Source organism: Vipera ursinii (assembly GCF_947247035.1).
Source record: "Vipera ursinii genome assembly, chromosome: 5".
Lineage (NCBI taxonomy): Eukaryota > Metazoa > Chordata > Lepidosauria > Squamata > Viperidae > Vipera > Vipera ursinii.
In genome coordinates, this window is record NC_139518.1 from 41,274,231 (window position 1) to 41,286,784 (window position 12,554).

Below are 12,554 nucleotides of genomic sequence, written 5' to 3' on the forward strand. Positions count from 1 at the left end.
TATGGTCTAGTCTCCTTCACTGCAAAGGTTCTAGATTTTTTTTTTAAACCTAGTAGCGTGCAGTAGTCCCTGCCTTTGCTTCTTGGGATGATGTTCTACTGGTATTAATGTAGTTCTTACTGTTTAAATGTTGTGAAGAATGGGTATGTGGTTGGAGTTGCTTTCTAAAACATCATGGTTTAGATTCTGATGTATTTCTTTCAAAATGCAACTCCAGTACCTCTTCAGTGATGTGGCTGAAGTCATTGGTTTTCTTTAAAAATTGCTGTAGGAGTACCATTTCTAAGGAAAACAGTAGACGGTAAACTAAATAAAAAAGTTACTGTCTTTTCTTATAATGAATGATGTAATACTGAATGGTGTATAAATTTTGCCCAGATGGTACCTATTTAAACTCGACTGCAGGGCAGATCGCACTTCCAATATGTTTGGCTTGTTAAAGACAATAACAGATGAATCAGTTGTACAATATTTTGAGTGCTCTTATTGTGCAATCATGTTCTGTAGTGACTCAGCATAATTCTATTTTATAACCTTTTAAAATCATTTCATATACATATTAAATATCAAACTGTAGTGTTCCCAATAGAAATATTGCAAAATATATGGTACTTGTACAACAGTTACTAAAACAGCTTGTACAGATGTGTAGGGAAAAACACAAGAGAGATACATACCTTATAACTTTACAGTTTTTCAAAAGGGGGGGAGGGAGTTTGCAAATTTTGTTTCTTATTAATTTTACAGCTATTGGTGTTAACCACCACTTATAATTCTTGAGATTAATAGATCAAATTAACTGATCTGGTATCTTGGACATGAATTCTAATTTTAGCAAGAAAGCCCCAAGAACTCTGTCTAAAGTAAGATGGGGAAAACCAAAAAATCAAAAAGTTGGAAGCAACAATTTAATCGATTAGCAGTTGACCTCCTTCTGACCTCTGGTTTGTATTGGAATCCAAATCAAAGTACTGTACCATGTGGTTATCCAGCTGTCTTTCAAAACATCCTGTGAATGGGAGTTAATCGCCGCTTTTGGTAAGTGGTTCATTGTCAAATTGATATTATTGTTAGGAAGAACTAACATTCATTTGAAATCTGACTTCCCGTTCTCAACCTATTTCTGTATGACACTTTCAGTTATTTGAAAACTGCTATTACGTCTCAACCTGCTCATATTTTTTGTGAGCTAATAATCAGTTTCTTCAGACACACTTTGTTAGACTTAATTTCTAGTACACTGAACATTCTTGTTGCCTATACAAGGTAGTCCATGACTTAGAACCATTTGTTTAGCGACTGTAGTTACAACAGCTCTGAAAAAAGTGACTTATGACCAGTTGTCATACTTAACGACCACTGCAGCATTCCCATGGTCACATGATGAAAATTTGGGTACTTGGCAACTGGCATGTATTTATGACAACTGCACTGTCCCTGGGTCATGTGATCACTATTTGTAATCTTTCCAGCCAGGTTCCAACAAGCAAAGTCAATGAGGGAAGTCTGATTCGCTTAACGACCACATGATTCACTTAACAACTTTGGCAAAAAGTTATAAAATGGGGCAAAACTCCCTTACCAATTATCTTGCTTAGCAAAATAAATTTGGTTGTAAGTCGAAGACTACCTGAACCTTTCTTAAAATATATTTAATGGGATGAATTGAACTTAATATTTGAAATACCAATACTAAATATATTCTATTTGGAAATAATATTCATTTTTAGCAATGATACCACACTGTCAAGTTCAGTTTATGATTCAGTTTATTATTCCCAATATTCTTTTTACATGTGCTAAACCAACACAGATACACCTATCTTATATTAATATATATTATTTCTTTTCCCCATGTTCATAATATTTGGGGGGGGGAGTTCCTATATTTTCCATAGTTTTTCCAACCTATCAAGTTTATAGAAATGGGATCTGAAGCTCAACATAAAGTAAACAGGGTGGAATTTTTAAAAGATCTTGGGAACACAAAGGAGGCAGTGAGATAAAGGAAGAAACAAGTGGTTCTTTTTTCTGAATTGGGATTGGTGAAAAATCATTTATAGCATAATGTGGTGTTTGACCCAGTCAGTTATAGTTTATATGATAGACCAGGTTAAAGGGAGAATCAAATTGAACTATGATTTAATGCACTGTATGAATCAAGTCTTACCATTGGTTTATTAATGAAATTTTAAATGCATTAATTACAGGCAATAATACAAGTTGGCTTCAATTACGAAGTAGTGTTATGGCTGTGTTTTCATGATGAACTTACATGAGGTTGATTAAGCCACGTTATATGTTATTAACCTGATTTTTGGGGATTTGCACATGTAATACACATTATATTTACACACATATGCTAAGGAAAATGGTGATTTAAGCCCCATGGCACTTACAAGAGTCTATAACTTCATACTATTCTTTCCATGTTGCTTTTTGGTGTTCTAGCACCATCCATTATTTTGGAAAAAATCCATCTATAATTTTCAAGAACAGTGGCACCTCCTCTGACTTTTCTCAGTAACGTAACCTAATGAGGAGCATGTTAAAGTCATCTGAAAATGAGTGGCTAATTCAAGAAATAAATTCAAGCCTTTTATTAAGTATATATAGGTCAGTGAATTGAACAGTAGTGACAAAGTGAGGAGGGAAAACAATACATTTGGCAAAGTTGTGGTTGCTTCGGTACCACTGGGCTTCTGACTACCCTAAGCAGAAACATCCATTGTGCAGCACAAGGGAAGATGGGAGGGGTGTATATTGGTCCTATTTCCTGCCTCACTCTGGCCCCTGTGTTTAATCTGTTGGCACCAAGGCTACAGTCAGGTCCAGAAATATTGGGACATCGACACAATTCTAACATCTTTGGCTGTATACACCACCACAATGGATTTGGAATGAAACAAAAACAATGTGCTTTAACTGCAGACTGTCAGCTTTAATTTGAGGGTATTTACATCCAACTCGGGTCAACGGTGTAGGAATTGCAACAGTTTGCATTTGTGCCTCCCACTTGGTAAGGGACCAATAGTAATGGGACAATTGGCTTCTCAGCTGTTCCATGGTCAGGTGTATGATATTCCGTCATTACCCCAATTACAATGTGCAGATAAAAGGCCCAGAGTTCATTTCAAGTGTGCTATTTGCATTTGGAATCTGTTGCTGTCAACTCTCAAGATGAGATCCAAAGAGCTGTCACTATCAGTGAAGTAAGCCATCATTAGGCTGAAGAAACAAAACAAACCCATCAGAGAGATAGCAAGAACATTAGGTGTGGCCAAAACAACTGTTTGGAACATTCTCAAAAAGAAGGAACGCACCAGTGAGCTCAGCAACACCAAAAGACCCAGGAGACCATGGAAAACAACTGTGGTGGATGACTGAAGAATTCTTTCCCTGGTGAAGAAAACACCCTTCACAACAGCTGGCCAGACCAAGAACACTCTCCAGGAGGTAGGTGTATGTGTGTCAAAGTCAACAATCAAGAGAAGACTTCACCAGAGTGAATACAGAGGGTTCACCACAAGATGTAAACCATTGGTGAGCCTCAAAAACAGGAAGGCCAGATTAGAGTTTGCCAAACGACATCTAAAAAAGCCGTCACAGTTCTGGAACAACATCCTATGGACAGATGAGACCAAGATCAACTTGTACCAGAGTGATGGGAAGAGAAGAGTATGGAGAAGGAAAGGAACTGCTCATGATCCTAAGCATACCACCTCATCAGTGAAGCATGGTGGTGGTAGTGTCATGGCGTGGGCATGTATGGCTGCCAATGGTACTAATTCTCTTGTATTTATTGATGATGTGACTGCTGACAAAAGCAGCAGGATGAAGTCTGACGTGTTTCGGGCAATATTATCTGCTCACATTCAGCCAAATGCTGCAGAACTCATTGGACGGCGCTTCACAGTGCAGATGGACAATGACCCAAAGCATACTGCAAAAGCAACCAGGGACAGAAGCTAAGGGACAGAAGTGGAATGCTATGCAATGGCCAAGTCAATCACCTGACCTGAATCCCATTGAGCATGCATTTCACTTGCTGAAGAAAAAACTGAAGGGAAAATGCCCCAAGAACAAGCAGGAACTGAAGATAGTTGAAGTAGAGGCCTGGCAGAGCATCACCAGGGATGAAACCCAGTGTCTGGTGATGTCTATGCGTTCCAGACTTCAGGCTGTGATTGTCTGCAAAGGATTTGCAACCAATTATTAAAAAGGGAAAGTTTGATTTATGATTATTATTCTGTCCCATTACTATTGGTCCCTTACCAAGTGGGAGGCACATATGCCAACTGTTGTAATTCCTACACCGTTCACCTGAGTTGGATGTAAATACCCTCAAATTAAAGCTGACAGTCTGCAGTTAAAGCACATTGTGTTTGTTTCATTCCAAATCCATTGTGGTGGTGTATAGAGCCAAAGATGTTAGAATTGTGTCGATGTCCCAATATTTCTGGACCTGACTGTAGATGTGTGAGCAACATTTAGCTGCTTTAAATCTGGTGGGCAACAAAGGAACAATGTGGATGCCTGCTGGTGAGTAGGGCTGGTTTTGGGGGTGTGTGTGCCAGTGATTGAGGGGTGAGCCTTCTTTCTCCCTGGAGGAGAGGCCCTTGGGGACACACTGGGATGGAGACTGGGGAAGCAGTTTTCCTTGCAGTCCAGTTACCTTTGTTCCCCCTTCCCGCCCAGCAAAGTGGCAGTCAGTTCAGCAGGTCAGCTGATCCGGATGAGTGATTCCCAATACTCCCTGCCAGCTTCCCAAATGAAAAACCAATGGAAAAGATGGCAGGAAGTCAAGTGTTGCTCCTGCTCCCACTGCTATACCCATTCAGCTGGTGACAAGGCTCAACAAGTAAGTGGCAATTGGATACTTTGAAACTGAGGTTAAAATCTAAAATCTCTTTAATAAAGTGTGGTGAGGGAAGGACAAGGGAGCGACTTGGATGTCTGCTGGCAAGGTAAGGCTAGCTGGGGAGCATGGCAGTTGATGCGTGAATCCTCTTCCTCCATGGAGGCTCTTGGGACACACTGGGATGGGGAGTGATATGAAGAGTGATTTCTGATGCTCCCTGATAGCTTTCCAAAAGCAGCATCAATGGGAAAGTCAGTTGGAAGTTGCTCCCCCACACATTGCTTTTTTGCTCATCCATTGATCATTCCATTGTTTCCTCTCCCCCCAGCAAAGTGGCAGGCAGTTCCACAGGTCAGGTGAGGTGGAGTGATTTCTGGCACTTCTTGCCAGCTTTCCACAAGAAAAATCAATGGGGAAGCTGGAAGGAAGTTACTCCCACTGCCACTGCTCATCCAGTCAACTAGTAGTAAGGCCTGATGGGTGAGCAGCGTTTGGTTGCTTTAGAACAGAGGGTGAACTCTGAAATCTCTTTAATGGCAGTGGGTAACTAGAGAAGGATGAAGGAGCAACTAGAATACCTACTGGCGAGGTAGAGATAGCTGGGGGGTGCTGATGGTCAGTGGTGAGCCCTCTCTCCCTGGAGAGTAAGCTCTTGGGGTACTCCAGGATGAGTGTGGGTGCAGTTTTCCTCACGGATGTCATTCTCTCTCTGACTGCTCCCCCCACTATCTTTTTTTAGATAAGGAAATATCTCTGATATTTAGATACTCCCCTCTATCAAATGTAGATTTTTAGTCAACTGATTCAAAATGGCATTATATTCTGTTAACATATATTACCTTATTCATTTCTCTTCAGAAATATGTCCAGTTCAATGAGAAATAGTTCTGGGTAAGTGTGAATTCTGTTTTGCTTCTCTAGATATTTCTCCGTCTCCATAAGTACAAACAACATCCACTAGTTTTAAAAATATATTTTAATTGCAAAAGAAAAAAAGTACAAATAGCTAAGGCAAAGCCATTCCCAACATAAGTACATTTTGACAAACTCTCAACAAATTTCTTAACTTTTTTCTACCTCTTAGAATATCTATAAATTTTAACTTTAACAAAGCATATGATATATAAGTATTAATTACAAGAATTTGTCTTTTTTAGTTTTATAATCTGTGCTCATTAAAATATTTTAATTAAACATAATAAACTTTGGTTTTAAACATGCAGGACAAATTATTTTTGGCATTGTACTTAATCTTTGAAAGCTAGCTCTAAAGCTATCAGAGCAGTTTTCATGTTAAAACTGGAGAATTGTATCAAATTATCTCCACCTATTATTTTTATTAATAGACTTGATACTGCTTGGAATAATTTAGCTTAGCCTAATATCTTTTGCTCAAAATTGCCTCTTAGTGGCAACCTCCTTCACACACACACTCTGCCGCCCAAGAAAATATCTGGTTGCTCTATTAAAAATAAACCATGGATAAAAACTTTATACCTGTTATAGTATACTTTTTTCTAATAAAGTGAAGCAATCCTATTTCAATTAATGAAAAGCATTTTGCTTAATAAGAAAAGCTACTGTATATATTATTAACCAAGTATTGCTTGATTACTAAAAGGAATATCTACACAATATACCAAATTGAACCATTTTAACCCTTTCTTATGAGGTAGGTGTTATTATTTCTGTCTTTAGGCAAAAAGATCAACTTACAGCATCTCATAAAAACAAAAAAAAAATCACTTTTTCTATGCTTTTGAATACAATATCTTAAGAAGGTAGCCTAGCAAAACATAACTTCTATCAATATATGTTTTTGGCTTCAAGTGTAATAATACTAACAATGGGCTCTGGTATTTGATAGGGTTTAAGATAATGATCTCTCCAGACAATTATCAGTTATCTCTTGATCTACACATTTATGTTTTAACATAAAGTGATTTTGGGAGTGATAAAGGGATGCCTTTAAAATATAAAGTTTAGAGCATCTATAATAGGAACATTACAATAGAAACAACATTGTTAGTAAAATAAGTGGGACATCCAAGAGTTTTGAGAAATTTAGGCAAATTGTATTTAAGAAACTTTTTTTGAATTCTCCCTAAAGCAATTTTCTTCAGATAAACTATTTAAGGGTATTTCAAAATAGATTAGATGACTAATTATTAGAACAATTTTCAAAGTAAAAGCTGTAAGAGCTTTGCAGGAGCTTGTCTCGCCATGCAGGCCAATCAGAATTCAGTACTGTATACGGCAATGTTCATTCCAGTTTGAACCATGCCAGACACTTCTATTTAAAAAAAAGTTGAAATTTGTCAACTCATTTTACCAGTGCTTTGTATATAATAAATTAAGGCGTATCATCAATTTCTGCACCATAGGAAAAAATTGTTAGGTCAAAATGTGTACAATTTGTTAAGATATTTAGTGATAAACTATAGAACTGTCATAAATACATTGAGACTACATCAAATATACTAGGGAAATGGGCACAGAATTAAATAGTTTTCCTAACAATTGGGTGGTGTTAAAGGGAGCATTTGTGGAACACAAGATTCAAATTATAAGTCTGAAGACAATGCATCCAAATCAAAATAATGTATATTAATATACTGTATGTTTAGACGGTGAAACAGTTTTGGTTGGCATGGAAACAAAATATAACTGTTGTAAGCTTTCACATGCTTCAAGGAGAGAGGTACTAATGTTATTAAAAACATTCTAAGTCTTGCCATAGTTCAAGAAAACATGCCAGGAAGCTAGAAGAAATCCCTTAATTTACCCGGCAAAAATTGGAAGCAACCCATAAGCTGACCCTTGGCTTCTAGACTAGAGGTGCAGAGTAAACCCTCCTCCCCCCAAAATAAACATTCTCCAGCAGAGTCCTTCACAATAATGTGTGATGCACTGTTGTAGTTTTTTTGTTACCATCACAATGAAAACACCAAGGGAGCCCTAGATTTTAAGCATGGGGGAAATAGAGTCTTACTCTATTTCAACAGGGCTCTCTTATGGAAAAAGCAGCAGTGGAAATGTATGTAAGGGGTACAAAGGCAAAAAGGTTCTCTGGACCCCATAAAACTCATTGAAAGGGTTAATTAACATCTTATTCAGAGGCAACTTTTCTCAAAAGTAACCTTTGACAAATCTGCTATTCTTGTATAAACTACAGACTTAAGACATCTATTAGATTCTTTACATAAAGTGGATGTTGTATAGCTTTCCTAAAATTGATTCCCCCCCCCTTTTCTTATTTTTAACATTTATTAGCTTATATTCAAAAGGAGCTAAGGTTAAGAGCTAATGATAAGAACCCTCTGGTGCAGAGAAAACTTTATTTGCTATTGCTTCAGAAATACATTTTCTAGTTGGTTCTAGAATGCTTCTGATTATTATTTATTTTATTAAAGGTAAAGGTAAAGGTTCCCCCGCACATGCGTGCTAGTCGTTTCCGACTCTAGGGGCCGGTGCTCATCTCCGTTTCAAAGCCGAAGAGCCAGCGCTTGTCCGAGGACGTCTCCGTGGTCATGTGGCCGGCATGACTAGACGCCAAAGGCGCACGGAACGCTGTTACCTTCCCACCGTAGTGGTCCCTATTTTTCTACTTGAATTTTTACATGCTTTCGAACTGCTAGGTTGGCAGAAGCTGGGACGAGTAACAGGCGCTCACTCTGTTACGCAGCACTCGGGATTCGAACCGCCAAACTGCCAACCTTCTGATCAACAAGCTCAGCGTCCTAACCCACTGAGCCACTGCGTCCCTCTTATTTTATTACTTTTTTACAAATAACTCAAGATGGCAAACATATCCAATACACCTTCTTCCTTGTATTTTCTCCACAACAACAACCCTAGGAAGTGGGTAGAGCTGAGTTATTGACCCAAAATCACCCAGATGGTTTTCTTTGCTAAGGCGGGACTTGAACTCAGAGTCTGATTATAAACACCTTGCTTGCAATTAAAACTTTAAGTTATTTTTAAAATTGCAAGTCTTTTATAATGGTCTCTATTTTGAAGGCTGTCTGTAAGCAATCCTTGGGAAAAAACATTTTTAAAGTGCACACAGCACTGTTAAAAATATTAGTACTATAACACTAGGATAAAATTTAATTTTTAAAAGAAGGTGCAATACATTAAGCTCTAGGTGCAATAGTCCAATAAGGTGCAATAGACTAAGCCTTTGAAACAAAATGTTCTTCCAACTATATAAGATTTTATTGAAAAATATTTGGTAGTGTAAAAATGTTCATCATAGTGGAATTTATCTTATTCCATAGGTTCTTCCACATGAATATTATCTACATTCATTAGTAATGGTCTTCCAGGCTTTCAGACTATGGCTTTCTTTAAAAATGTTGGAATCGGCTGGATACTGTATTTTAATGTTTTTTTTCCTATAATTGCCTCGAACCTTTCCTACACAGATCTATAACCCAGAAAATTATTGAGTTTTGCCATGGAGCAAAACTTTCACAGACAAAATGAGAATCATTCTACATCAATAAGCTAGATAGATACTAATGACTCGTCACAGTTGTCTCTTGGCATTTAAACCGAATCCTGAAGCTCAACTCCAGTTCAAACTTTTAGCCTGCAAATTAAACTGCAAAGGTTAAGTTAGACTGACTATATTGTTGCTACTACAGTCTCATCATCATCATCCTGACATCTTTCTATCCAGAATTCCCAAGATATGATATATATATATATACAAAAATACATACATAGGAAAAATAAACTCTTTGTGTATTTTTTACAATGCACAATTATTTGTATTGTGTTATCAGAAAGAAGTTAAACACTTAGGAATTAAACATTATAATTTCTAACTTGTTCAATTTGCTAAAATATGCTCATATTTAATCATTTAAATTAAGACAGTACTTTAAAGATGCAAAACATGTCTTTCAAAGGAAATTGGGCTTAAGCTGTTCCAATGTGAGAAATGGACACAAATTTATCACAAATGCCTTCAGAACACAGAAAAATCCTTATACACATATTGGCATTAAAATATGTTGTAAAAGCATTTTCAAAGAGTTATATTCTTATAGATTTTTAATGGTGGTGAACCAGGTGCCTTTGAAAAACATTAAAAAAACTAACCTGCAGGATTGAACAAAAGGTCTTTTCTGAAAGTTTTCTCATCTGCAATTCAAATATTTTATACTACTACTTAATGTGTGTTTGTTGTAGACTCATGTTTTCTGAACTGAATTATTTCATCATCAGGAACATTTGTTTATCCACAATATTAAACTACAATATTCTGTTTGTTCCGTGTAATGTCAGTGTATGCTGAATGATTGATTATACACCATAAAGTCATTGTCAACTCTTGGAGACCACACTGATTTTTTTCCCATGATTTGACCATAACCTGCTTCTTCAGGTCTTCCAATGATGCACCTATCACTACTATAATTAAGTCCATCCAGTTTGCTGCTGATATCTTATTTCTTTCCACATTTCCCAGCATTTGCACCTTCTCTAAAGAGCTAGGTCTTTGTATGATGCATCTGAAGTAGAATAGTTTGAACTTACTCAGCTGTGCCCCAAGTGAGAACTACGGGTTGAATTGTTTCATAATCCATTTGTTCGTTTTCCTAGCTGTCCACAGTATTCTAACAAGTCTTGTCCAACAGAAAAGGTCAAAAGCAGCAATGTTCTTTTCTAGCCTGATTTCAAAGTACAATTTTCACTCCCAAAAAATGTCACAGAAATACCACTGCTTCCAGTATTCTGATCTTTGTAGGTATACACACATCCTGGCATCTGAGTATCTTTTCAAAGGCCTTCATAGCTACTAAGTGCTAGTTTGTAGCATATTCCTTGATTGCTTGTTTCTTTACTGTTGATGGTTTACCCTAAAAGGCAGACACTTTCTACGCTTCAAGTTTCACTGTCACTTCTAAGCAGATTTTATCTGTTGTCATTATGACATTGTTTTATCACAGAACCATAGAACAAAAGCACTTCTGAATGATAGTCCAATCTTCTACTCAGTGCTGGATTTGCTAAAACATTTTCAACAGGTCTTCATTTGAAGACCTTCACTGAAGGTGAACATATTTTATACCACTAAGAAATATTTAAACAATTTATTGTAAATGCTTCCTTTATACAAATGGGGATTACCTTTTAGCTTTAAAAGGTTTTTTTTTTGAAGAACAAGAGTCAAAAGAATGGGTAAGGGAAAAAGATATTATCAGTATCTTCCTGGACCTATCCTATAAATGTTATTTTTTTACCTGATTTTTGTTTATTTTTGGAAGAGTGTTGTATTCATTTTGTCAACTGATTCTCATTTTCTACACTTCAATTTAAAATGCTTTAATTTGGTAGGGCTTTATATCAGTTATGAATTTTGGGTCATTCATTGTTTTGATTAAGTTTGGAAAATATATACTAATTTCTCTTTTATAGAGGGATTGTTGCATTTCTTAAGGCATTATTGCTTTTTTTTGAAGAATTCTAATAAAATTACAGAATTATTCTGTTAAAAGAAAAAAAAATCCCATAAAGAACAACCATGAAAACCAATGGGCCATCTCTTTTCTATACTATATTTTAAAACAAAGAAACATGAACTTGATACTATATTTAAATACTCTTGAAAATCTCAAATTATGATCACCATTCAGTATTCTATAATGCATATAAATATCTGCAGTGAGCTAGAAATAATTTAGAAACTGACAGGTACTTCTGGTACATCAAAAAAAATGAAAATTAGTATATATTATGTAAGACAAGAAAGAAGCTGAAGATAGCTTCTAAATAATAAAACGAGGAGGAAGGATCCAAAATGAAAAAAAATCCTCAAGATTTTATTGGTTGTTTTAAATTCTTTTTATATATATATAAATATGAACCTTTTCACCTTTATCCAGTCTTTTGTTGTTTCCTTACAGGTTCCATGAATGCACAAATTCTATGCATACCCCAATAGTTAGGAAAAATTATTACATGAGAGAAAGAATTATAATTATAATTATCTTGTATAATTATGCTTTTGTTTCAAACGTTGGTAGCTTTGTCAAATAACATTATTATTTCTTCAAATATAAGAACCGAAGATTCTTGTATTTAATAATGGTAGACTTTAGGGACAAATCTCCATTCTTATGCTGAAATATGCGAAATAACTAAATTATCTGACTTTTCTCCAATTTCAGTCATAGGTAAGAATTCATCTGTTTCATAATCATCTTCAAAGGAACTACAAGAAATGAATAAAGAGATTAACACTAAAATGGTATGATTATCAATTTCTAATTTTCAAATGACACTAATTTTAGAAAATATGAAGACAGATATAAAACATAGCCCTATGAAGCCTAAAGACAAATAAGTCTAAATTACCGATAGGTAAACGTAAAGGTTCCCCCGCACATGCGTGCTAGTCGTTTCCAACTCTAGGGGCCGGTGCTCATCTCCGTTTCAAAGCTGAAGAGCCAGCGCTTGTCTGAGGACGTCTCCGTGGTCATGTGGCCGGCATGACTAGACGCCAAATGCGCAGGGAACGCTGTTACCTTCACACTGTAGTGGTCCCTATTTTTCTACTTGCATTTTTTACGTGCTTTCAAACTGCTAGGTTGGCAGAAGCTGGGACGAGTAACAGGTGCTCACTGTTACGTGGCACTTGGGATTCAACCTGCCAAACTGCCGACCTTCTGATCGACAAGCT

General features: G+C 36.5%; 1 protein-coding gene and 1 long non-coding RNA gene across 3 annotated transcripts in view; one reads left to right on the forward strand and one right to left on the reverse strand.

The window, feature by feature from the left end:
- The first annotated feature begins 4,487 nt into the window (after nucleotides 1-4,487).
- Nucleotides 4,488-10,856, forward strand: LOC310641060. Its single transcript, XR_014492660.1, has 3 exons — nucleotides 4,488-4,861; nucleotides 5,720-5,752; nucleotides 10,822-10,856. It is a non-coding gene; the product is annotated as an uncharacterized lncRNA (long non-coding RNA).
- Nucleotides 5,820-12,554, reverse strand: part of PPP2R3A (protein phosphatase 2 regulatory subunit B''alpha) — a 34,561-nt gene continuing 27,826 nt past the window's right edge. For both annotated transcript variants that reach the window (XM_083363718.1, XM_083363719.1), the window contains exon 13: nucleotides 5,820-12,086. In XM_083363718.1, the coding sequence (XP_083219844.1) occupies nucleotides 11,990-12,086 (97 nt within the window). In that variant the 3' untranslated portion in view covers nucleotides 5,820-11,989. The remainder of the gene's footprint in view (nucleotides 12,087-12,554) is intronic.